Genomic DNA, 27,765 nt, shown 5'->3' with positions numbered 1-27,765 from the left:
AACTTTGAAATCCGCATGAGAGAAGGCATCTGTAAACTACTTGCAGTGAGCACACAAAAAGACCAACTCTTGCAAGCAGTTAAAAACTTAATGGTTTGCAATGCTCGTATACTTGCGTACAGAACAGAGCTACAGAACCAAAAAGAAGAGCTGATCTCATGCAGAACTGAAGAACGGTGAGTAACAGCTCAAATTGAGATAGAGCATTATAAAAGAGACTATGGCTTACATGGCTTCTTAGCAGCCTGTCTAGGAAAGTGGATTTAAACTCTTCCTTCTGTCTTCCCCTATACAAACATAGATTACTGCTGCCTTAAAACATTATGTTATAAGACCATTCTGGTGTCTTCTTTTTACTTTAGAAAATTAAATACAAGTCTCATTTTTCTGGGTAGATTTTGTTACTGACATTGAGCTATAATTCAGCATCTGAATGTCAGGTAACATAATAGGCATATTTTCTTGTTCACCTTTAGCATACAAAAGGTACCTAACCAAGTCTGAAGGAACAAACCAAAACTATCCAAGTCAGAGTACACCCACTTCTGCTTTTCATTCTCTCTGTTATTACGGTCCTTTAATGATGGAATCATCGTGGTTAATTGGTACCCTCTGCTGGCCACTTCTGTTAACTACAGCAAAGTAATAAAAAAGACAATAAATACAAAGAAAAATCAGTTTAGTTGAAAATACTTTCACGTTATAACTCTTGAATGAGCTAAAGTATACATGGTTTATTTGAATAATGTTACAATTTTTGTGCTTAATGGAATATCTTTGGGGTGCAATGTTGAGAATTGTGGTGCAAAGACATTATTACTCTCAGATTATTACTTTAATTAAATATTATATTGCAATTTAGCATAGAAACTCGTTGAGTGCATGCTTAGATCCAGTTAATTGTATCTGTAGGAACAGTCCTGCTAGTTTTTTGCTTTCATAAATGTGGTTTTATAGGAGAAATTTATTGAAGAACTGCATTTTATTATCAATTATTATCGTGAAAGCTGATTTTGAAAACTAGCACTTATAACCAGTGGTATTCTGTAATTATTGCAGTTATATTGCTTTTTCGTACTAAGATGAAGACCTTTGTAGTGATTCATCTTTTATTTATGCTTTTAACAATGGAATAATATCAAGTATGTGTATATGCTGATGTTCTCAACTCCTGGTCTTTGATGTCAGTGACCACAGAATGGTGATGGCACATGTCCAGAACAGGGCAGAGATACTTGGAGATGTATCTGAGCAGCTGTATTGTTTTCTTACAGTCATAGTCAGCTGTATTGCTTATTTGATTTGGCTGTCATGCATTGCTTAGAGTTCTGTCTTAAGGGATCCTTTGAATTGTTGGTGGAGGTCATTAGAAGAGACGCATGCTGTAGAGTTACTTCTCTACCATTTAGATCATATCTTTGATAATTGATAGTGCATTTGCAGTTCTTTTTTTCAGTGTTTGCTGCAGACTGGAATTTGGTTGAAGCTTAATCCAGATAAGATGGTGATAGCTAAAAGAAAAAAATTCTAGGGCTTTCAAGTGAATTTTGTTCCTGTTTCTTGTTACATGGGTCTGTAATCTGTGAGTTCTGAAGATATTATAACTGCCTGTGGAAGTCAGGATATTGGTAGCAACTAGAAATTCACCTTATTTGGTTAGGAGTAGTGGCAGATATAAGGTGAGCATTCTGTTGTTACCGATTATCTACAGATTGTTTTGATTCAATTTAAGTTTGACCTTGAGATCTACACTCTGGCTGCTTAACAAACTGTCTGTCTGCATATAAAATCACAATATTAACAATGCAACATTTTGTAATTGGTCTCTATTAATAGAGGAGGAGGCAATTCTCTAACCAGTAATAGAACTGATAAATTAAGATGCCTATTTGTTTATGTGTGTGGAAGGGGAAGAGTTGATTTTATTGGAGCTGGAAAAGACAAGGAAGATGAATCTACTTGTCTTTTAATAGCCAGATTAAATAAGCTTTGGAGTAAAATCTTCTAGGGAATTAAGAAAATTGATGGTGTACCTTCCTTCCAGATTATCCTCAAGAATCTAATGACTCATATCTGAAACCAGAGGTAGCAAATTTAAGTTTTAAAAAAAGAAAAGTTTTGGAAATGAACTATAATGTGAAAATATTGACACTTTCAATGCACACATCTCAAACCTTGTTTTTCTTTTTTTCTTTTTGGCAGGTCTTCAGAAAATGAGACAAAAGACCGGGTGGCATGCAGAGCAAAGGTTGCTATATCTGGTAAGCAGCTGGGTAGTCACTTAATTATGGGAGCTAATTGGCTGGACAGTAACTTGTAATACAGATTATACAAACAAGATGGTACTTTTAAAGTGTGTTTGTGGTTCAGGGACGTAAATCCTCTTGTGCTTCAAGGGGACTTGTGCTTTTAAGTCACATGTGCCTTTGAAGATCCTACCTAGTATTTCCATTTCACTTTCAGGGACTTTCACAGTGGGAAATACATTTTTCTGTTTGTCACTAAACACTGAATACATTTCAAAGCTAAATAAGTGTAAATGTACTGATAACTTTTTTTTTTTTTTTCCTCTCCACAAAGACCAACTTTGATGTGATCCTACAGGGTATGTCTAACAAACTGAGGGCAGAATTATAACTAGTATGCAAATGCTGTGAATGCAGATTGCATTACTGCAGCAAAGGTATAGTGGTATGGCTTCAATGCAAACTAGTAACAAGACTATTTAACAGTGATTTCCAGTAGGCTGATACACTGTTTCGTAGCCTGTTCTCAAACTTTAGCACTATGAATACATAATTTTGTTTGCCTGTGCCAATAGTGGATGTGACTATGTTCAGCATTCCTGTAGTTGTTCGTTGTGGCTGTTCTGCTGGCTTTGTTAACACATCTATTTGTGCTCCTTGACCTGCTTCATTAAAAATAAAATAGTGTAGAAAGGCTTGCTACTTAAACTGTTTAACTTAACTCTGCTTATTTTGACATATCTTTAAGCAAGATAGCTTCTAGTAGAAGAGTGATGAGCACATGGTTCAATAATGTTTTCTGCCAGCACAGCTGTTTGCAGAATGTGTATCTGTCTTTCCTCCTTATGGAGGTTGGACGAAAGCATCTGTTTGCTGTGGTTGCACCTTTCTTCAGATTTATTGAGTTATCTGCAGTGAAGACTTAGGGATCGTATTATACGCTTTTGTTATCTTTAGAAAATCAGAATTGTGGAAGGACTCTATTTTTAGTATGAAAAAAATTGTTTAGGATATGAAACATTTATCTAGTTTCTTTTATGGGACAAGAAATACACCACTTCCTATTAGGTGCCATCTGTTCATGATTCTGTCCTGTTACTGACATGGTGAATCTCAAACTGGAGGTTATGATTCTCAAAAATACGGCATAGATCAAGGTGAAGAAGAGGAAGAGACATCAGATAACTCACTGTGAGCTCAAATCTGTGAGTGCTGGGATGCTGCTGTGCCTTGCCCCTCTTCAGATACTCGTGTCAGGAAGCCTAGGCAGGTCCAGTTTACAGCAGGAAAGCCTAAATGTTCTTCTTGGCGTCTGCTGAGAGATTTATGCTTTCTATAGATCACCTGTTATTAACTCATTTTCCACTGCGTGTGCCTGAGAAGCAGAGAACTGGGATACTTGAGAAGTAATTGTGGGGACAGGCTTGTTCGTGCTTGGCAAGAGCAGGAGCCTCTTGGCCAAGATACATGACTGGGACATCCTCAGATGACATTAATACATACCTCCCTGGTTTCTCCTTGCGTTGTCCTCTGACGCATTACCCTGTGTCCATTTAGCATGCCAGATTAGGTCCTGACTGCTTCCACAGCTGCAGCGTGTTCATATCTGTAATGTCCCATTATTCTTCTTTCCCTGTCTTTCCCAATCCTTGTGTAGCAAATTGGGCATGCTGAATTTCTTCTCTCTTGTATGCCGACCTTCAGTGGGTTTGCAACTGGATTGCCCAGCATGTTTGGAAGGCACGCGTGCGTGTGCATGTGCCTGCCCTGTTGAGAATGCAGTAGCGAATACAAGCACCCTGAATCAGGGGATCCTGTGACTGAATTGTCTGGGAGACGTTCAAAATGAGCAGTGAGGGGTAGTCCATCTAATACGACAGGGCATGTAATTTAAGAATTGAAGATATAGAATGAATGTCTAAGGGGAAGGTAATCCACCCACTTATAAATGTATTAGCCTATCATACGGTTAGTACATGCCAGAAGCTTAGCCTATGACCAAAAAAATTTGTGATCATGTGGTCAACACCAAAAGTTGAGGAACAGCTATGCAGGAGTACTGAGGAATGTACTCCTACAGAAAGCAACTGTGTATCAGATACTGTGTGGGGAGCACATTCCTTAATCCACAAGATTTTCACACTTTTATTATTTTTACTTATTTATCCCCCACATGTGAATAAATTATGTAATTTATGTTATCTTATCAATCAGTTATTTTGTTAGAAGACAGTACAGTAAATGTTGATCAGAAATCATAATCATAATTTAAAGTAATTTTATAAAGGAATCATTGACTTCAAATCTGGTTAATTTTAGTGCTTCAATGTATCCAACTTGAATCCACATGAATTTGTAGCTAATGGGAACTGAAATGAAGGTGTGTGAAAATTGATCTTTGCTTTTCATGAATGGCAGCTCTTTCAATCTAAGAATGAATTGAAAACTGATTTACAACTATCATGTTCAACTTGCTCAAGCCATTGACTATCTATATCCTGACGATTTTCTGACTAAGGTATGAATTTTTCAGCTAGCGTGATATTGAAAGTGGCACACAGAAGTAATCTTTAATCTGGTACTCTAATTGTTAACATGACCTATTGAGCACATTAAAATTGAAATTCAGAGTTTGCTATGATTAAAGATGAAAAAAGGCTTTTACTGTAACTATTTTCATGTATTTTTTTAAATTTAGGACCTTTGTATTTTAGGAAAGAAATATTCTGTGCTTTGTCGCTGACAGATAAATATCTACAAATATAAAGTTTGACAGAGACTTCTGTAACTGCTGTAATGAAACTCTTTCTGTTTCCTTATTTCAAAAAAACCCCCAAAACTATTTTTAGAAATGCTTACTATGCAAAGGCATCTTTAGAAGTGAAAGGCAGTTTCAGAACGTGGTGACGTATTGATTTTTAGGAAGTTGTGGCAGTCTAAATCTGTACACTGGCGGTTCACTGTTGAAAATTCATTAATTTTCATGAACACTTAAAAATAGATGAATTTGCAAGTTTCAAAATTGACATAGCATGTATAATAAGATGTCCCATAATATAATCAAAATGAATTTATATTTAATTTTTTCATTTAATGTAGCTTCTGAAACGGAGTGACTGTATGCAGTTTTCACTTAAATCATCAGGGAGGTTTCATGGGTAAACCCCTGCAGGAACACATGACAATCTGTTGCCGAATACCACCACTGTTTTGCATCTTAACGTTCTATATGTGGATTTTTCCATCAGCCTCATATGAAGACCGACACTGGAGTCGGCAGGGCTCCTTTATAACAACAGTGAAGATTCGTACTGAAAGACAATTGAGCAAGTGCCGTTCACTGCTGCCATCATGTGTCGCTTAATATATTGCATATACTTTTAAACAACACTGTTGTACTTAAGAAACCAACTTTGGATTTATAAAGCCCCCACTGCATTTATCTTTTAATAAGGGACTAATGACATTAGGTCTAAACCCGAGTCCTTGAAACTGGAGGAAAATGTTACTCATACTGTGTTGGATTGAGTCGATAAACTGGAAAATTTGTTGAAGAAAATACTTTCCTAATATTAAAATGTCAGGCATGATGTAAAATAATGGTTCTATATTTGCCTCTCTACTGTGGTTCTGAAGTAGAAGGATATTTCTGAGTTTAAAAAAAAGATTTCTAAACTCTTTTTATGCTAATATAATTCTAACTGGGAATGTGATTACAAGTGATATTTTCTCTGTCATTAGCAAAACAAGATTTAAGTGTTTGCAGTATAAGTATCTCAGTCTTTCCATTAGAACAGGAAGTTTTTTTTTCTTGCAGTGGGATGAGTGGTTTCCAGCACAAGGCAAGCAGAGTTTCAGTTTACATCTGTGCTTAATAATGGGCTCAGAACCTCTGAGTTCTGAGAATATGTCTCAGAATTATGTTACACAGCCACTCCGAAATGTTATTTCAGGTACTTTGAAATAAGATTTAAAAGATTCTTTATCCTAACATAGTTTTGAAAGAAAATGACACTTCAGGTTGAATTAATTGATGAATTTTTTTTTATATATATGGGTAATAAGATTGAAATAGTTATGCTGTTCTTTGGGTAGAAGGTCCTGTTACCTCCAGAGTATCAGGAAAAAAACCAAACTTTTTGTAATTTGTCTTGATCACATATCTACAGTATTGGCTATAACTTAATTTCCCTACCTTTTTTTTTTTCTTTTTTTTCCCCTGTAGATATTCGAATACCATTAATGTGGAAAGACTCTGATCACTTCAGCAATAAAGAAAGTATGTAAGATGTAACGAACTGGTAATAAGCAATTGCTTATGCCTGTAAATTCAAACTGGATGGGGAAGCTCATACTCATTTCAACCCCTTCTTTGACCTTTCAGTAGGTCCATATCTTACTCTATTTGTTGCATAGTTGCTCTTAACTTGAAGGTGTTGGTCGTAGCAAGCTGAGTTAGTTCAAAGTCCTGTGGCTCTGTATGTTTAAACCCTGGGCTCTAAAAAGTCCTCCTGAGGAAAAATTCCAGAGGAAGCAACAGAAAAGTGTTGTTATTAAATGGATAGCTGAGAAACTTCTGATTAAACATATTGTTCTATGTCTTGTCTACACTTGAGAAAGTATATTGGAGACTGTCTCCAGTGAGAAATTTAAATGAAAGTTGTCTGGTGGTGTTGAGAGTATTACTGGATAGTCTTCAAGTACATGCATTTTGCTATGTCATGGAGATTAACCCTAAATCTGTTCCAGCTGTCACCTGGCATTGATTTCACTTTGATTTTTCAGTAGGGTCAGAGGGGCTAAGCGTGGCAAAATAGTCTAATCCTATATAGTACTTTCATAAAATGATATAGGCTTTGCATCAAATCTTAGAGGTTTTTTGCTTAAAATCAATCTTGTTAAACAAAATTACATTTTTACTAACACTTCTGAAGTTGCTAGCACAAACTACCTCTGATTATCAGAAAAAAATGTCAAGCAGAGGCAGGCATTTTTCCCTCTGTGGATGTTGTTCTACCTATACAGTAGCTTTGATAGTTCAATTATTATAAAAATGAAAGTGAAAATTTATGGTGGGAAGAATTTGAAGGCAATTCCTTAGAGGTCTGAATTTCCATTTCTTCTACTTTTGTTTACTGGAAACATTTAGCATTGTGATATGTAATATGGCTAATAAAACATTTCTTTGGCTTTCTCCAGAATCCCAGCGCTATGCAGTTTTTTGTTTGTTCAGAATGGGAGCTGAGGTTTTTGATACAGAGGTGACTATTGTGGATAAAGCAATAACAGATATCTGTTTTGAAAATGTAACCATATTGTGAGTATAATTTATTTCCGTTGAATAAGGTACAAATACTGCTGATTTGTTTTGAAAGTGGGTATGATTATGAGTAAGATTGGCTAAGGTCCACTAAGTTTTTTTTTGTGGGCAAAGGAACCAGTGGAGGTCCTGTTCATTTCAGTGGATGGTGGGTCTCCACCTCTGGAAGGCTGGTTTTTGTGTGTGTAATGATGCTGGTTGTAGATGTGCCACTTGAACTGCACTTGCAGTGCAACTGCCACTTGCAATGTAGAAGCATTTTTCTTTATATAAAGAGATAAACAAAATTTTGCTTCAAAGACAGAAATAAATTAATACTAGAACTTGAAAGTTTTATGAAAGTGTACAGCAGGCTACGTGCTCTTTCAGTACCTCATGTCCTGTTACACCTATATAAGCATGTGCTACAGCCACAGTCCTTATAGTTGAAGACTAGACAGGAAATTATTCACTTATCTTTAAAAGTAACCTGGAAAAGGGTAGAAATGTGTTCTCATGTACTTTTTTGTTGCTTTATAATATTTAAGAGTCTTGAGAGGCACTTAATTTCCCCCTCACCCCCCGCTTTATTTTTTCTATTAGCAATTTAGATTCAGTCTCCTGAGGAAGACTGACTGGAAAGCTAGAACTACTGAAAACTTTAAATCAAGGTCCTGAAAACTGAGTGGTTAAGAGAGAGTGGATCTTTAAATCAGATTTTAAACTCTCTGTTTGAGGGGGGGTAAAGATTTAAATGTGCTTCTTCAAAGATACGAGACTTGACCATTAGAATTTTCTATGAAATACTGCACTAAAAGCAGAAAAGGCACTCTAACTTGCCTTGTATCTCCCAAGACAGACGTTTTATAAAAGCCTTTGGGATTATTTCATTATGTGCATGTGTGTAATGACATGATTTGTACCTGAAAGATTAGGTTAGGTTTCTGGTTTGATGACTAGTCTCGAGAACAAGGGAATCAATAGAACTGAGAACAGAGACAGCATAGGCTGTGGATAGAAGAAAACAGCAGTAGGGAGTTCACTTATGAATGACAAATTTTGTTGGTTGTAAGTGAGATAGGGTTTTTTCAGTAATGTGAAGGGGATGGGGTGCAACTAAGATATCTTTAAAACAGTTCAATTTGGTTTAGGATCATAGGTTTTCAGCTAGGTGATTTTTGCGTAACAGTAGAGAGCAGATTTAAGTGTGTTTGAATGTCTTGCCTGTGTATTTCCATAACATGGGCTTTTTTTCAGTTTTTAACCTAAACGTTGAATTTCCTGTTTGTGATTGTTTATGGTTTAATTATAACATTCGTCTCATGACTTCAACACTAAGTTACTGCTGTGTACTCTAGTCTTTAATTCCATATTAATGTATGTCTTTGCCTGAGTCTTGTGGCATTCCTTTCCTTGATTAGAAATATATATTATTTAACATATATAGTAGCAGCAGCATTCCTTGGCTGCATACTCAGTTTATTAACAAATGCTCTGAAATTTTCTCCTCCCCACTGCCCCCTTCAGTGATGAAGCAAGACCAGATTTTCAGCTGAAGGTTGAAGTGTATAGTTGCTGTACGGAGGAGTCTTTATATGTAACAAACACTCCTAAGAAACTAGCAAAGAAGCTTAAAACGTCCCTCAGCAAAGCTACAGGGAAGAAACTCAAAGCTGCGTTGGAAGAAGACAGCACTGAATTCCTTTTGCCCACTGACCCGGTCATCCAGTAAGCCATATATATTGATATTCTGGTTTTATCATTTTAATAATAGAAATAAGCCAAATATATTGTAAATTTATGGAAAATTGCCAAGAAAGTTATTATTTCTCTACTTATTCAAGTGGAAAAAAAATTTACATTTTAAATAAGAGAAAGTAGGTGTGAATTCCAACCATGTCGCTCAGCCTTGGGGCCTGGTTCTGATCTCGAAAGACATGAGTAGGCTTTATCTTTCTGCTGCACAGCTAACTAGCTGGTAAATCCACTCTTATTTGCAAACTCTATAATATTTCTAGTTTGATCTCTGGAGCAAATCAAGCTTGTACAATCAGTCTGTCTGTGTCCCTCTGTCCATCTACCTCTCCTCCCTTTCCATTTACTTCCTCTCCCGTATTATTTTTGCACCTAGCCAATTTTGCGCATACTTGACAGACAGGTAGACATGTCTGAAAGTTACAAGTTGTGTGGTATGTAAACAGGAGAAACCTCTCTTGTTCTGTCTCCCCTAATGATGCTGACCAAGCTGTCTGTTGTGCCTGGGGTTCATGCTCTGCACGCAGGGGCCATTCCACTTGCTGACTTTTCAGTAAAACTCTGGACTGTCAAAGGCACTTCACAGTTACAAGCTGCGTAACAGCAGTTTTCTTAATTGACTTTAGCACGGAACATTTTAAAATTACTTACTGCTTTTCAGTGTTCATAGAAATAAGTGCTGTTCCCAGTAATTTACCTGTTTCCTTTTAAAAATGATCTTTCATGCATGAGTCTTTCATGCATTTTTAATGAAGTTAACTGCCTACTAATATTTCCCAGCTACTTTAATTTCATTATTTCATTGGTATTTAGGCAGGCCAAGTACCTAAATTGTAGATACTAATAATATTGAAAGCGATCTTTTGAAGGAATAGCTTTTTTTTTTTTTTTTTTTTTTTTTTTTTTTAAAGTGGCTGAAGAGTAAAGAATTGACACCTAATTCTTGCCAGGTGTCTAGCTTCATATATCTATTTGCCTGGATTTTAAAAGGAAACGTGCAAGCATAGTCTATATTTGTCAAACTGGTATTACTGTGTACTGATATTACTGTTTCAATCAAAAAAAAAACACATCCAAGAGATCTTATTCACAGAGCAAAGTGAATTTTATCCTTAACTTTCCAGTGTGTTCCACCTAATGACAATGTATCTTTCAGTCTGCATCATCTCAAATGGCTGTGCTTTCCACAAGCTCCAGTTGGGCCATGACACACTGTCATTAGGTACGGTTTGCTCCAGATATAACCACTAGCTGGCCATACTCACTTGAATATAGATTGCTTCTTCCTTAAAAGACAGGTATCAGTAGACAGTCTAAACAGCTGCCTCCTCCCTTGGGTTTTGCTTTTGGTTTCTCAGTTGTCATTGTCTGTTGCTTTCCTCCATCTTGAAGCTTGTTGTTTCTACTGTAAATAATTATTTCACAGTGACTGTTACTCTCTTAACAGACTTAAATGAACAATGATGTGCTTAATGATGGATTTGCTAGGTGATTAAAAAAAGATTATTAGAAAGAAATGAGTTATTATAGGCAGAAAATAAGTTGTCAGGTTTTTGGTGGTGGTTTTTTTTTTTTTTTTTTTTTTATAGGCTCCCCTTAGGATTTATGTTAGTAAGACCTTGGTATGTAGCCCTTATAAAGGGGAGGAGATTGCAAGATTACAAGAGATCTTTCAAGTATTCCCAGAGAGTTTTACCAGTCCAGCAGGTGAAATTAAACTGCAACAAAAAAGGGAACTTTCTGCATTATATGAACACCTTTTCTCTGTAGATTTCTTTTTTGTACAGGCCTTTTTCTTTTCAGAGCACACATGGGCAAAGTACTCAGTTTTCCAAAAACTCTGTGATCCCTCTGTGTCAAACTTCTTGGCTTAGAAATCTCCCTGGTTAGTGAGGAAACAGTCAGCCTTGTAACTTCTTGCAAAAGCTTAGCGATTAAGTCATTTGAATGGTGGGTTAGCCTGGTTAACTTCACTTACACAGATATTATCTCCCTTTTAATTTCTGTACAGTGTTTTCCCTGCTTAATTTTTCTGTTCTACATTCTGTTTTTACATTTGCCGTGGAAGGAAAATGTTTAGTGCAGTTACACTATTGAATTCCAGAGTATCTAGGTTGCTCTTTGGATAAATCATTGGAGAGACTCCCTGGAGTGCGTGTTTATTCACTTGCGGAACTGGCCTACACATGGATGTGTTGTTATTGCCTTTTAGGTATTGGAGGAACGTTTTCGATGGCCTATGTTTGAATCAGCAAATTCACAGTGATATTTTGCTGGAAGTACATAAACTAATGGCCTCACTTTATGGCTGGGTTCTTTTTAGTACCTGAGGGTTGTTTTTGGTTTTACCTTCTATTATTTAAGATCTCATTGAACGGTGAGCATATTAGATTTTTTTTTTTTTTTTTTTTTGACTCACAGATCCTCCACTCTACATATCTGGATGTGTGAACTATAACTATTTCTAACATTGGGATTAATATTCAGGAACAAATTCTGGAATCTGAGATGCATTATTTAATATGCATCGATAGAAAGGGTGATAGAGTTACACCTTCCCACGCCAGTGTCTGTGAGGCAACTTTGGTGCCTGTCTCTTGATCAGTAAACAACTTTAACGAGCCTTTGCCACAGGCATGTTGTGGAGATGTGATGATTTTATTTTTTTAATAAAGTTATTACATGGAAAAAATGCTATAGATGTACAAAGTACTGAATGAGATGCAGCAGGCAGGTTATTCTTTGTTAGACAAAGAGACTGCCATTTAAGGCAGTTAGCTAATTCAGTGAAATGTAGAGGCAAAATGTACTCAACAATCCTGATTAGCCCTTTAAATCTGAAAAATATTTGCAGATAAAACTTTTCTAAATTATATTGCAGCTGGCTGAAAGGAATGACTGTTATGTTTTAGAACGAAAATGTTACTGTGAAGCATATTTTAAATGTGAAGTAGCTATTTTTTTTGGCAGGGTTGTTGTGGTAATTAGTCATGCTTTAGAAAAAAAAGTAAGTTTAAAATCAGCACAGAAGTTTTATCTGTGAGAAGAAGCTGAACTTTTTGTACAGTTTAAATAGAATGGTAATATATTGCTCAACTGCATGTCAAAACATAATCCGTGTAGAATCTTATGTTAGGGAACAGCCTAGCAGGGACCATATACATATGCTGATGAGTTTTTGTTCAGATTGCCCTTTTGAAATGTTTCACAGCACTGGTTTTTCGCCCAGAATGTTATCTTGTATTTAATTTTCTCCTTATTCCCTTGAGATAGATGTGTAACAGACCTCCCTGCTAACAAACTTCCTACTTTTCCTCCTCCTCTTTCACTAGGGTTAGGGCTAGGTTGGCATCTGCCTTGCTCCTCTGCAGAGCCAAAGATTTTAAAACAGTATGTTCCCACTGTGCTATTAGGAAAAATAACATTTGAAAAATGTTATGATAGAAAAGCATTTTTTAGTGATGTTAGTTCAGTAATGTTTTCTCACCTTTTACACCGCTAAGTTATCTTATGCTATGCTGAAGATATTTTAAGGATCTTATGCTAGATCCTGTCAGGGAGAGTAGTTAGTGACTTTGAAGGGTTTGTTTTCCTGTGAACTTTGTTTAAACTGCCATTAGCCAGGTGGAATTCTTACTGCGTTGCTGGACTGTAAATCTATTACTCAGCCTGAAGAGTATTTGGGAAAAAGGTTAAACATGTACCAAATTTATACTAGTTTATTCCAAGAATTGCATTCCACATGCACTGTGCTGAATTGTAAATGTGATTTGTTTGGTTTTTTTTCCCTAGGTAAAATCCAAACTAAAGATATAACATTCTGAAACCTGTAAGCATAATAAGTGAGAGTGTCCTTTATGCTACAAATCTGCAGGATTTCTGCACAGATTTCTGCTATTAGATACTATTAATAAATACATACATAAACAGCTGTTTTATAAAGCATAGTCTACGTAGGCAAAGCCGAAGAGCAGAGCAACACAGAGGGGCAGTATAAAGCCTCTTAATTTTTAACCTGTATTTTCAGATAAACTTTGTCATCAGTTGTTCTATTCACTATAGCGATTTTTGAACCTATTACCAAATCTAGTTGATTTAGGCCTAGGAATAAAAGCTGTAAAACTACTAAAGGTTACTTGCTGTCCGACCAGAGGAGAGAGGTATTTTTAGCATCCTCAGGGTGCAGAGAGGTTAGATAGCACAGGCTTTATGCGTGAGCCCAGCTGGTAGGCAGCAGCCACACGAGAACTCTCCTGGCTGGCAGGTCCAAGAGGTGGCTATGGAAGGGCCTTGTGGCGTTGGCCTGGAAGTTGTGGGGTGGGAGAGAACTGGAGGTACGCACAAGGTGGAGGCAGGAGATAAGAGTATGAGCAGATTGTGGGACAGTGTTAGTTTACAGGGAAAACCAGGGATATGGGAGCTCTCTGGGAAGAGGTTCGGGAGTGGCAGTCTGTGGTCACTTACAGGTGCTGCATTGCACTTTGGCATTCCCTTGTACCCAAATGTGTTATCTCAGACATATCTAAACTCCCTTTAATTACTGCCTGAGCAAGGTGAAGCAGAAATGTCTTAAACGTGCCTTTTCGTTCACATTTAGTGGAGCAAAATACAGCTTGCTAGCATATACCACTTTGGAGCTGGAGAGTGCTGAGGACAATTTCAGGACCCACAACCTTACCATTACAGGAAATGGTAAGTACATATGGTACCAATTTAAGGAAATAAAAAAGAAAACAGTAACATTTTGCATTTCTCTCTCATAAACTAAAGAGCTTAAAGAGATTTTTCTTGATATTTAATATAGAACAACTTTAATAAAATATTTAACGACTCTAAAGCAGGCATCTGTACACAGCTAAATAAGCTGTAAGTTGAGTGAAATTTCAAGTTCAGATGAAACTTTAATTCTTTTGGGAGTTTCTTTTGTCATTTGCATCTCAGTCTTACGTAAGTTGTAGCTATATACAAATTGTTTCCCCTTCCTCACAACCAAGGAAGGGTGTCAGAATGAAGAAGAGCTTTTTCCTGAAGTCAGAAGGAAAGTAGAAAAAGAGCTTCAGTCCAGGCAGGTTGTTTCAGGCCCAGATTAACCCAGAATGTAAGCATTTGTGCTTGCAATTTGTGTTGGTCCCTCTACTTCAGCTCTGGGACAGCACAAGTTGGCAGCAGTCACCCTATAGATGCTAGCACAGGGACTATGACTATGCTGCAACTGAAGGTAATGTTTTAAGTTAGGAGTAGTTTTTGATACTTCATCCATTATTTTCTGAAAGGATAGCCCTCCTCCTGTAAGTCACCTCTAATTGTTAACTTAAGATGTGGTACTTTCACTGTATTTCACTGGAGCTTCTGGGATCTTTATCTTTTTCTTGGGTAAACTTGACCTCAAAGAGAATTTCATTCTTTACACTTCATTAATTCTGAGTAAGTACAGATTTGAAGATTTATGGGGCATTTGTTTCTTGAAGAGTTGGATGAATAATTCTGAGTATCTTTGGTATTTGTAAGCCTTTCTTTATTAGTACTTTATACTCTTTCTTCTTCAAAATCCTTTTTGTGTCATTAATTTACATAACTTAGTCTGGTGAGAAACGACATACCTGGATGTTTTGGTTCATTACAAGCATTTCTAAAACATGACCAAAGACAGAGTCATGTCAATGGAACGTTGTATTACCTGCTTCTAATTACCAAAGAGAGAGCCTGTTAAATAGCAGGGCTGAGCAAGGAGGGATATTGCAATTCACTAGAAACTCCTTGGAATCCTAAATGCTCTTCTAGTGCTGAAGACAGAAGCCTATACAAATTCTAAGCCCTAATAAAGCAATCTGAAGCCAAGTGCTCATGTGTAAATGTAGCTGTGTGCCACAATGGTATGGGGTCAGGAATCCTACTTAGATGAGATGGCCAGTGTACTTATATTTCAAAACATTTCTAGCTGTGAAATGAGATTTAGAGCTATATTTTAGGTAAGAACAGCTAGTTCTTGCAGAACAATATCTTCATTTTTACTTGAAGTTCTTTTGGAAATATTTTTTTTAAATGAAAAAAAACTCTGAAGACTGAAAATCAGTTTTAGTCTAATTGTACAGGATGAAATGTCTTTCTTTAAATATAAAAAAATGCTTATTTATATTCATGATCTTAATGTAAAAATGGATGTAGAATGCTAAAGTGTATATTTAGGTCAAATGTTCGGGACTAAGTGTTTGTCTTTCTTCTGCCTGGTCTTTTCCCCCAGAGGAATCCTCTTTTTGGCTCCCCCTCTATGGAAACATGTGTTGCCGTTTAGTTGCTCAGCCTTCCTGCATGGCTAGGGATATGATGGCAGGATTTCTTAATCAGCAGGTAGGAAGAACTCGCTTGTGTTTACATCCTCTTCTTGTAATAGCTGTCACTAAGAGTCAATTGTTAAAACATTTGCTTTTACCTGAAGCGGTTTCTTGAAAACTGTTATTTTTCACCTGTTCCACCTAGAGCAAGGAGAAAATTCTTTCTCACAGCTGTGTTTACAAACAGTATCTTCAGTGGCTAAGTGTGAAGAAGTAAATGTTCCTTTGGCCTGCTTATCAGTAAAATTATGTAGGCTGTTACATAAAGATCAAGTGTAGCTGTTGTTTCAGAATTGGTTTAGGCTGGTACTTGACGTCAGCAGTCCTGATGATGCTGTGGCTCTTGTCCTTGTACATACCTCTCGTTGCGCTTGCACAAGAGTTCATATCACAGCATGGTGAATCTGACTGGTGAACCGAGCCATATTTAAACTCATCCCTTCAAAAATGATTCATGTTTCAAGTAATGAATCAAGTGATTCAGGTAAACTCAGTTTACTTCTCTATTTCGGTTCACTGCACAGCCAAGCAAATGAGAAGGTGATGGAGGAGGGCCAGAGGGGCTGGGTCATTTGTCAGGAGTGCTGAATTACAGACTTTTTAAAATGGTTGTGAAACTATAATGCATTTATGAAAGCTTTTCAGAAAATTCATTTGAGAAAGTGGAAATTCTAGACAAATGTCTTTGATGTTTGTTGAATGTGCTGTATATTTCCAAAGTGAGATACTCTCTTTATTTCTCCTATTGTGTAATTACTGTAGCTAATAAAGGTGGTTTCTGTCTTAGAGTACATAGCAGTTCTAGATTTCATTCTCTGTGAACCAGCAGTTTCTCTATTGTTAGTGTCACATAGCAATAAAACTGTAAAACACCAAGAGACATTTAAAGTATTACTAACATTTGAAAAATCAGTGACTCTGAAATGTTCTGCAGCAGAAAGTCTTTGTTTTAGGAAAGAATTCAGTGTGGCTAAGTTTCGATCATGCAGTGCTGATCTGTGTATACCTTGTAATATGCTCTTAATTTGTAGTTTACGTTTTGCAATTTCTGACTATTTATTCCCTTTAGCAAATTATGGGAAGTCTAATTAGCTGGAGGAGGCTGTATTGTGTACTAAGAGGTGGCAAGCTCTTTTGTTATTACTCTCCAGAAGAAATTGAGGCTAAACTGGAGCCAGCATTGACAGTTTCCATCAACAAGGTAAAATTGGTTGTATAGGGTTTTTTGGTTTGGGTTTTTTGTTTATTCTAGGGGAGGTTGTTTTTGTTTAAAGGCATACCTACAGTCATTTGAGCTCTAAGCTGCTGGTATGCAGAATGCTGTATAGGTAGCATGTGGGTGGGATATGCTTCAGTGAAATTTGCAGTCACTGAATTTTTTAGAAAGGACATTACATTTCTAGCTGTGGATGCGAGTTCCTTCTATTGCATTAGACTGGTTAACGTAGAGGTTAAAAGTAGCATGTTTTTCTTTAGGAAAAGTGGTAGCTTGTTATATGACAGTTCCATAAGACAGCCCTTGGAAATATATTACTTACAGTCCCTTAACAATGATCTGGTAAAGTTTTGTGCTCAGCAAGGTGGAATTGTAACAAAAGCTTTCTTGTTATTCTGTGTTATTTGGCCAGAGTCTTAATTAGAAGGAAAGCTGGAAAATTGTTCAAAATATTTTAATACCTTAAAATAAGCTGCTTTACTTAATACTAGTTTTGTACAGCACACAAGAGCTTTGGAAGGTTTTTTCTAGGCTGACATTACTGCTGCTTTTCATACCCTGATTGGAAAAGCTGAGTTTAAAACTTGAAATTAAAATGCTACTTATTATTTGGCTAAAGAAACATTAACTATTTAATTTGAAGTGAGTATTTAAGTGTTCAATTTAGGAATGTTATTGGAAGGGCCTTCTGGAATGGCAGGCATTAGAATGAACAGATGCTTTCCAAAACTGTTTTTGGTGCAGTCGTCAAGAGTTAATATCACATAAGGATGAGCAGAGGAATGTAATGTTATTTGCAATTGACATAGCTGGATTCATCTTACATAAGTAAATAGGCACTTTTGGAAACTGTGTTAAGCGCTGGTCGATCTGGATTCCACCGCTGTACTACTGTGAATGCTTGATACCAACACTAATTCTGCAAGAAGCATCCCTTCTGTCCAGTCGCTGTGCTGCTTTATGCCAGGGCAGGCATTAGGGCAGCTGCCTCATGAACTGGACAAGGGAACTGATGCGGGTTAAAATTAGCTCATTTTGGGGGAAGGAAGGGGGCTGGTTTCAATTGTGGTTCCCTTTTATAAACTCTCTTATCCAGTTCACTACCTGGCTACACCAGTGCTTGTGTGATACAAGGAAGGGGCTGGGCTACGCTTGGGAATGCGTAGGGACATACAGTAATAAAGAACCGATTCTTACACAGCAATATTGGCTTTTGGTGGCTTTAAAGTTTCTCCCCTAGAGTGAGACTTGTATGTAAACCAAACATTTAAACTAAGGGTAACAACGTGACTTGTTTGTGTAAGGACTTCTGTTTTAATGTGCTAAGATTTAAATTGATTCTTTAGTTAAAAAGACCTTTCTACTACTGCTTTTTCTTTTAACAAAGCCATTTTTTCTTTCAATTGTTCATGCATTTACATTAAATTAATGTTTAGGCTTTGAAATATATTTGAGCAGGTTTACTTGCTTACCTCTTCAGTCACTTTTAATTGCACTATTCAGCCTTTGACATAATTCTGCTTTCCAGCTGTTCACAATGTCAGTGAAGAAACGGTAAACTTCAGTAAATTATAGAATTACTAAATCCATATTATAAAATATGACAGTAATATTTTTTTTAAATTACCTATCAGGCTACCGCAAATCTTTCTTTGAAGGTCTCTGTTTGGGTCTGTATTCTAGTTTTACTTTTCCTTTTAAAATAACCATACTAAGGTATTTTGCTCCTCCAAGTTACCAATATACTTAGAAACTAAAATCCAGCTTAATGAGCCTTTGCTGGGAGATTGTCTACATTTGCAGAATATCATTAAAGCTAACATGGAGAAAGTACATAAATCATTTATCACTTTACAAAAATGTCAGACTGCTATGAATCCTTCTTCAATTTAAATTCAAACCAGAAAAAATTTGCAATTTAACACATCTGGATATTTTACTACTTAAAGAGTTTCTCTTGAAAATAACTTAATACCTGCAGATATTTTTGATTCCTTTGTTATGAAATTTCTCTTACAGATTAAATGAGATAGAACTAATCATATGGGCTTGTCTGCTACATGTTGTTATAGAAACAGCAATTTCAAAATGAAAGTTGAGATTGAACATCAACACTAGATGTTCTAACTAAAATCTCTTCTGGTTGTATATGTGACATTTTCGTTTGTAATGTGAAAGTGATCTTTTACGTGTAATTGAAAGGTACTTTCTGAAAAGTAATGAAATAATCTGGGTTTATGAGAAACTCTCTGGAAAATACTCACACCAATACTCTTATTTCCCATTCCCAGTCCATTTAAAGAAGCCATTAAGACCAGCAAAGTCATTACTTCAACTTCAGATGACTTCACTGTTACTGCTGTGGAGCAAGAATGATTCTGCAGTTCCTGTTATGCAAGTGCTACTGTTATTGTTCCAGTTAAATGTGACTATAACATATTATACTGCACAACTAAGTAGGAAAAGATAAATTATATTTTCTGTAGGGGGAAAAAAAGTCATCTGCTGGAATCCAATTTGAACAAGAAATATTCCTTATGGGCCAGTTCCTGAAATCTTGTAACGTTTTCTTTAGTTTGAAATGAGTGTGAAAGGCCTTGCTTACTCCTGATAGCTTAGCAAATCGGTGCATGTGCCAGCAGTTCACGCTAGTTCTCAGTATTTGGAATACATATCCTATTGTGGCCTGGTCATAGATTCCGAAAACTTTTTTTGTGCCTTGTGTGCATGAAGCTTGAGGAATTCTGGGCTGTCGCTTTGAATTAACGTAGGGCTATGATTTCCTTCCTGGCATATTTTGGCAGTGCAATCTTTGCTCTGGTGCCATGCAGCGCAGCAGGCCCAGAGCTGTCTCCGTGCTCATGCTAATCGTTGAACAGGATGAGGAACAAGTGTTTGCAGTCATGGGTTCAGGGTTCATAGAGTGGTTGCTAAACAGTGTAGCAGGAGTGAAAAGACAAAATCAAGCTGGCATTTTTGCAGACTGTTACCTTGAGTGACAGTTCTTGTTGGAACATCTGTTCTGGGTTAGGCCAGGTAGAAAAGTCTATTGGAAAATGTAGTGATGGCTGCAGCAGCATAACTTCAGGGGAACCACGCAGTATTTTTAGGGAACCAGGGAGTTCACCCTTGGACTGGAGCAGAAGGATAGTGATATGAGTTCTTGACAATGTCAACATTTAGGGAGCCAGCAATATGAGCAATATTCTCTGCATCAGGCAACTCCAGCAGTGCTGAAATGAGAGCAGCCCTGAAAATATCTGTGTTCCCTGTAGTAAGGTCTTTGTCCCACTGGTTGGCTTAGACTTCAAAATGTTAAAATATTTTGGAAAAGCACGGACTAGTTAAGTGCCTCCAAATATCTCACATCATATTGCTCAGTTTAGTCTTGAAAGAGACTGGAGATGTGGGCTGGAGGAGCAGATATAATACCCAGATCCCACACGCGGGACCTGAGTGGTTTGGAAACTATGCCTTATGGCTCCCTGGTGCTCCACAGAATGCTGGCTGGTCGTACAATGCCATCTCCTTCTGGTTCTTAGCTACTGCGTTGCACTGAAGGTAGCTAAAATGACATAGAAATCCTAATATTGCTCTTCTGTGTTATACTGACACGTTATACTTGTTACACATTATACTTGCCATCCTGTGGCCACATGGATGTTATGTTAACACAAGCTCACGAAACAATGAAGATGAAAGGAGAAAATATTTGTAGCTGATCTGGCGAATTTGGTCTTGTACATTAATGTGTATGAAAGCCATAATTTTAAATTTAACCATATTTCCCTGCTCGCCTCAAACAAACCCTGTGGAAATTGTTAACATTACAGCAGAAACCAACACATGAACAGATTATATTTTGTTTCCAGTGTTGTGGTTTTATTTCTTGGTTTATTTTTTGATACTGAAAACATGAAGGAAGCTTGTTATGTGATTTGATTTGTTTAATCTTAAAATAGATATGTGGAACTGGATCTTAGGCCATTCAATATTTTTCTCAAGAACTGTAATTTGTTTTGATGTATTAAAACGATCTTTGTAGCCAGCGCTCCTCAGCATGATGGGATTGACTTAGTAGGAAAGTATTAGCAATAAAAAAGTTATCTCTTTTTTTTAATCTTTTTTCTTCTTAGCTCAAAAGATGAGCTTTCCAAAAAATATTATCAGGCAGAGATTTTTTTTTTTTATTTGGGGGAAAAAGTATAGAGGAAGGTTCGTATTTATATTGCATTAAAAATATAGATATCATTTTGTCTTTTGGTCTTTCCTCACCTTCAAAAAACCAATCTTTTGCATACAGGACATAAGACTGACTTCATCTTCTCCAAAAAAGTAATTTGAGTTCAAGATTCAACTCAGTTTTTCCTGTTCCAATCCACTGATTGTTCTGGTCTTTACCATAGCTGTAGCAGAGTTGCTTCAGTTGTCTATAAGACTGCGAAAGGCTGAGCATTATGATAACATGGTACCTTAGGATACATTTGTCGTTGTTGCTTGCGTGGGGTTTTTTCAGTTTTGGTTGAGTTGTTTATTATGTTATTTTTTTGTTAATTGGAGCTCGGCCTGTAGTGTAATTCACCCAAGCTTGGTAAATTCATCAGCCCATTACTGTAACGACATCTTGTCGTTAAATATTCAAGCATCAGATACAGATTGTTGCTTGAGGATTTATCTCCTTTGAATAATACCATGGTTGTGGGATAAAACCCGCAGCAAACATCATTAAATAAACTTGTGTGTATGGTATGCTTGAAGTTCTTACCTGTCAAATGTTAATCTATTTGATTTAATTTTTTTGCTGGTATCTATGGTTACCTGAGTTAATGGGATATAGAGCACTTATGGATGAATTACTTCATCTCCTATTTTTAGACAGAAGAATTTAAATGAGCATATCCATCAGATATGCTACAAGCAGCTGTTGGTATTTCAAATGGTTACTTCAGTAATGTATTTAAAATCTGGGGAATGTTCTGGTGAATATTTTTTGTTTTTCTGAGTATCAGAACTAGACTTACCCTCATGGGATCCCATTTGTAAACTTAATTTCTGTAGCTGTATATTTGACACCTTTAGCAGATATTTGACATTTGGTTGAATTGTGTAAAAAGGAACATGGTTGATCCGTCCCCGCTGTATTTTAAGGAATGCCCTGAGCCCACCTTTGTGGTCAGATCCACTGTCCATCCGGAGAGATGTTCAGACACAATCCTGGCTGTGGTTTTTGGCTTCCTTCAAAACCTGGGACATTGCCCATGCCAGGGGACACCCTTGTGCGGCAGGAGCGCGCTGCGTAGTCTTAACGTGTGTTAGCCTCGTGTCCTGCCAGGCTGCGGGGCCGGCCAGCTGGAAGGTGCTGGCTGGTTCCCTGGCGCTGAAACTTGTCATCCTGTCAGGATCTGGGATTATGCTGCTCTCTTGGATATGCTGAAAGTCCTTTTAAGAGCAGGCTTGTAATAGACCATTGCTTGTTCTGTCCGGTTGAATTGTATATGCAAAGGAATTTCTGGGTTTTCTGCTTTTACTTTTGTAAATAATGTTTGTTATTTTAACGTGTTTAGCATGTTGAGATGAGCACCGATGTTGATTGATTGTGTCTGTTTTATCAGACTTCAACTAAAATCTTTCAGTATTTTACATATGGGGAAAAAATTCACTCGGTGTGATTTTTATTATTGTAGTAATGACATAACAAAGAAACTAGATACTATAAAAATACTACTGGATCTAGTCTAGATGAAAAAAATCAACTGAACTGTGTCCTCAAACAGAAGGGGAAACCTTGGCTGCAAGAGTGCTTCTGCCTACTCTTGAGAGCCTTTGTAACATTAGCTGAAGAAATGTGATAGACTTGTGATTTACCTCTCATGTATTTTTAAATTGTTTCTATGTAGCTCTCCCAAATTAATGCAAAACTAAAATGTCTATTTTGAAACAACAAATAGATTTTTTTTTTTTTTTTTTTTTTTTTTTTTTAATATTAGAGCTAAATGTTTTTTCATGCTGGAAACTTGTTCTAGCAGAACTGTATGAGTAACTGCTACAAATGCTCCTTTAAATGTGGTCTAGGTAAATTTCTTAAATTTCCTGTCACTGTAGTATTAGCCCTGAATGTCCTGATTCACTAAGATGAACGTAAAATAGACACAAGTTCAGAATACGTTGCATAAACAATGGCCCACAGAAGTACAATAGGAGACTGAAATAGTATTTGTAACAATGTTACAGGACAAGTGGTTGTCGAGCTGAAGAGTTCAGAGAAAAGGAGCGGCTTGCTGCTATTTTAGATTATTCACTACACTGCTGTGGAGAAGGATGAGCTGTGTGAGATGAGCTAGTGAAGGCAGAGGGAGAGGAAACATAGAACGTACATTCTGTAATTCAGAACTAAACTGTGGTAATTCTGTTCCATACCCTTATTTTTGATATTCCATTTTAACAGTTTTATGAGAAAATACTTTTATAAGTGGTTCTTGACATTAGTTCCTTTTTTTTTTTTCATTTTTTAATTTGGAAAATACTCTGGATTAGATAGAAAAAGCCAAATGATACCTCCCTTACACTGTCATTTGCCATGAGGTGATGCCAGTGTGGAGCTGAAGCAGTAACTCATTCCTACAGTTTGTTGTTCCTAGGAAACCAGGATTCGAGCTGTGGATAAGGACTCCAAGAGAAGAACTAATAACTTCTCTGTTATCAACCCGGCGTCTGGAGAGGCTGTGATGCAACTTTTTGCTACTGACAGTAGGGAAGAACTTCGTAAGTGGATGGAGGCTTTCTGGCAGCACTTTTATGATCTGAGTAAGTAAGCAGGCAGTGCTGGCAGCGTGCCTTGCAAGGGGAGTGTTGTGTAACATCAAAGGGATGTTTGAACAATTTGAATTGGAATTGCCTCATAAAGCCTTTGTTTGCAACGATGAGGAGAAAAATGCTCATTAGGCTAATATTGGGTGGTGGTCTAAGCTGTTGGAAGGCTTTGACTAAACCAAAGCCCACGTGTTCAGTCTGGGTTTTTGCAGGCAGCCAAGGAGCAGAATAAGTCCAGCAATCTCAAAAGAACATGGTGTCTTTTAGCAGCGTTCTAGATAATTTTTTTTAAGGACTGCTGAATTCTCACCATCTCTTCCTCCACTGTAGCAGGAAGAATCCACCTCTGCCTAGGCATCCTACCAGTGGTGTGCTGGTTTTGTGAGATTCTGCAAGTATGAAACTTTTGGGTGTGGAAGCCTTAGTGGGAAGTGGTGAGGATGCTGAATTCATCTGGGGACTTGGCTAGGATGCAGATTCAGCCAGCCCTTGCGAGTAGGCACATATATATGGGATTTCCTTGCTCAGCGGTATTATGGATGAATTAAATTGCAATTCATTGCAATAGGATTTCCTTGATTCTGTTGGTAATTCTCAGGTTTTGATACCCCTTGTCACAGGGGAATATGCTCACCTAGCCACACTCCAATGCAGTTATGCAAATACACGCTGCTTACTAAGTCCTGATAGAAGCTATAGCAGAGGCTTTAAGATGATATAGGTGAGATGACAAACTGATACTCTGATCCTTTGGCTAACCTCTGGAATACTTCTTACATGAGAGAAGAAACTCATTTATTCATGTAAAACAGTGAAACAGTGTTGAAGTAGTATACTGTGTTGCTTGTTTAACACTGAATATTTATTATAAGAACTGTATAGATTAGTTTGTCTTCATCTTTTTCCTCTGCTTTAGTAGTAGTAGTTTGACTCACAGGTTTATTAAGAGTAGAGAACAACTGTCAGTTATTATGCTGCCGTTGACAAGGTATAGTTGGTTCCTGATAGTAATTTTCATCGGGTCGGAAAACAGAACCAGGTCAATTAATGAAATACCAGTCTTTAGTCAGAGGCCACACCAGTAAAATCAGCAAATCAAGGTTGTGGAAACTAGGTATCGTAATTCGTATTCCTAGTCCTTTTTAGCTCTGATTTATGATGAGAAAAGACTCTATCAATTAAAGAAACTCACCAAGCAAGAACTAGGGCATCCTCTTTAAATTAGCTGTAGAGTGGGGTAAAAGAACTACTTCTTTATTCATTATAGATAGAATACCCATGGATTTTTTGAGACATTTTCCTTAGGTTCAGAAAAAATGGGTCACTTGGCATTTAAATGCCTTTTTTCTTCCCTGGTTCTAAAATTCTCTTAAAATTACTGTGTTCAGAAAACTTGGAATGATTGGTATGAGCAAAATAATTTTACTATGTCTTGTTTTCCTTAAGGTCAAAATCTATTAATAGAAAAAGAGGTTTCCTTGTCTGCTAATGGATTAAAGGCAAGTTATCCTCTATTAAAGACAGAATGTTCCTTTGCTGTAACATTGTAACATAGTTGTATAACATCCAGCTTCCAGTATATTGGAATTGTCCCTGATAACTTCATTAAGCTTCCCCAACCTTAAGTTATTATTTATTTAGGGGTTGTTTTTTTTTCCTGAGTTTATACTGTGCTTGGGGCTTTGAAGACAAATTATGATATTTAACCTTCATAGTATAACAGTACTGCTGGGATGCTTAAATTAAAGGTAGTAGCTTTTGACCTTAGTGCTAAGAGAATAAGTACAGAGTTGAAAATACAAATGTGTCCTGAGCATTCGTGCTAAGCAAAAGTAAACGCTTACTGTTTAGCATTGCTTTAGAGAGAGTTTCCTAACACCACCTAATAACTGCCATTATTTTCAAGCCGAAGTGTTTAAGTTCCAGTCATTGTTCTCTTTTCTCTCTCAGGCCAGTGGAAGCATTGTTGTGAAGAACTTATGAAAATTGAGATTATGTCACCACGGAAACCACCTTTGTTCTTGACAAAAGAAGCGACCTCCGTCTACCATGATATGAGTGAGTCAGATTTGTCTTTTCAAGTTGGAGGGTAACAGAAACAACATTGTCTGTATTCAGATGGCTTCTAGTGTTGATGTTGAAACAGAGTTTTTCAAGGGCAATTCAGACAATGAAAGAGCAACATAATTGCATACCAAGGAGTTCTGAATTTGTAATAGCACAAATAATGAATACATCTTTATACCTTAAGCCAAAAAATCTGCAATCTGGACTGCAGCTAGGGAGCCCTGAACACATTTTAAAAAGCTGTCACTAGAAATAAACATTCATGATAAGAGTAGTAGAAAGCTCAGGAAATGTAAAGGTAAAATAGTCTGGTCTGCAAACCAGTAATGCCTTTAACTAGTTGCATGAAATTAATCTGCTGTTCTTAAAGCTATTTAAAGGCTTACCTTGCATAACTCACCTCATTGTTTGGTCTTTGGTAATGATGTTGAAAAATATGTTTGGTGAATCTATCTAGCATGTATTTGAGACTTCTGTTTTTACAGAGCAAAATGGTATGCAGCAGGATTATTTTAATAGTTTCATTACAGAAGTAATATTTACAGACTAGAAAAAATAGGTCGCTTTGTTTTAATGGATCCAATGCAGTATTGGCTGAGAAACGCTGTACAGCTATAAATGCTTAACTGCTTGAGATTGGAACTGCGAAGACGCTCAAAATGCCATGTGGGTCATTGAGTTACCGTGCATCAGAGCACTGAACAGTCAAAAGAGTCCTGTCTAAGGTATGAGTACAGAGCTTCTGCTATAAATGAACTATACAGGAGTTCTACAAAGGTAATGCTGTAGCATAATTCTACTGATATTTGAGTACATCAGTGAGGAGCAGAACACAAACTCTGTTTTACTCTTAATATACCAGTTTTTTTCCTGCTTATTTATGGTATTAATAGGTAAAACTCTATGATTAAAAATGTGTTGAAAATTATTAAGGTGTGGCCTGCAATAGAAAAGATATTGCTGCTGTTTTAGAGGCTAGTATTACTGCAGTATATATAGAAAACTCAATATGAGGGATAAGAAATAAAAGTCTTAAAGCACATAAAGAAAAATGATATATGTAAAGATATCCCATTTTCTGCAGGCTGGAAGCACAAGAATATTTAGTCATAGACTTCTTCATGGGCCTTCTGTGAAACAAAATTTTCAAAGCAATATACAACAAAATATGTTTAATATCTAATACATATAGGTTTCTTAGTAGGACATTATTTTTTTCTGCTTTTACCTGGAAAGAAATATCAATGTCTACCCTGTTGCGGCAGTGCCAGCTGTCATAAAAACAGTTCCCTCCTGTCACCTCAATTCTCTCTTTGGAAGCGTGTGTAATCTTTGCCGTTTCATCCATTAATAATCTTAAGAGTCCAGACTTCATGAGACACAGTTAATACGGTTTTGTATTCTGAATAGTAATAACGAAATAGGTAGCAGTAAAATCATTGGTGGTATTTTAATCTGAGTTAATTGCTGTCCCTTTAAATTACAGGCATTGATTCTCCAGTGAAACATGAGGGCTTTGCTCATATCATACAAAGAAAAATCGAAGAGAGTGATGGTGAGTTCCTGCTTGGCCAGCAAAAAGAGTCTGCATCTTCCTTATGGGCATCACTCTTTGATGGATCTCATGAGATGGTTGTTCAGAACAACATGCATCTGAGCCCAAAAAGAGATACTAAAAGTCCTAATGATAGCAAAGGAAAGAAAAGAAGAGCTCCACCTCCACCCTCGGATAAGTCACCATACAGTGCAAAAGCACAGGTGGACACAGAGGAATTGGGCAAGGAAAACTGGGAGAAGTCTGACCGCACATCTGCTAGTAGTTCTTCCTTTGACTCCAAGTTATCTGTGAAAATGCAGCAGTTGCAGACACCCATTGCTGCTCCTCGCAAAATTGCTCCTTGTAGAAAAAGTGGTTTAGCTGTCCTTGGGAATCCCATTTCATTGGTTACCAAGACCGAGTCTGAAACCAAACCAGTACTGACCCCTAGACAGAAATGCATCACAAAAATGCTAGACCCTAGATCATGGTTGCAGCCATAG

The 27,765-nt window shown here is 37.0% G+C and overlaps 1 protein-coding gene across 1 annotated transcript; it reads left to right on the top strand.

The window, feature by feature from the left end:
• On the top strand, positions 1–27,765 carry RTKN2 (rhotekin 2). Its single transcript, XM_010124929.2, has 11 exons — positions 1–176; positions 2,203–2,261; positions 6,472–6,525; positions 7,446–7,563; positions 9,073–9,273; positions 13,898–13,992; positions 15,542–15,648; positions 16,702–16,833; positions 23,487–23,652; positions 25,609–25,716; positions 27,212–27,765. Exons 1-11 carry the CDS (start codon positions 16–18, stop codon positions 27,763–27,765), a joined length of 1,755 nt encoding a protein of 584 aa, XP_010123231.2. The 5' UTR covers positions 1–15.

Source organism: Chlamydotis macqueenii, chromosome 7, assembly GCF_036417535.1.
Source record: "Chlamydotis macqueenii isolate bChlMac1 chromosome 7, bChlMac1.mat, whole genome shotgun sequence".
Classification (NCBI taxonomy): domain Eukaryota; kingdom Metazoa; phylum Chordata; class Aves; order Otidiformes; family Otididae; genus Chlamydotis; species Chlamydotis macqueenii.
The sequence above is the reverse complement of the archived record's forward strand: the minus strand, read 5'-3'. Positions and strand labels throughout refer to the sequence as shown.

Bases quoted from the DNA above. Each gene is read 5' to 3' on its own strand.
- RTKN2 (XM_010124929.2), top strand. From the start codon at position 16: ATGAGAGAAGGCATCTGTAAACTACTTGCAGTGAGCACACAAAAAGAC. The intron at 13,993-15,541 runs GTAAGTACATAT...CTTTTCCCCCAG, and splicing joins CCTTACCATTACAGGAAATG to AGGAATCCTCTTTTTGGCTC. The intron at 15,649-16,701 runs GTAGGAAGAACT...TATTCCCTTTAG, and splicing joins CAGGATTTCTTAATCAGCAG to CAAATTATGGGAAGTCTAAT.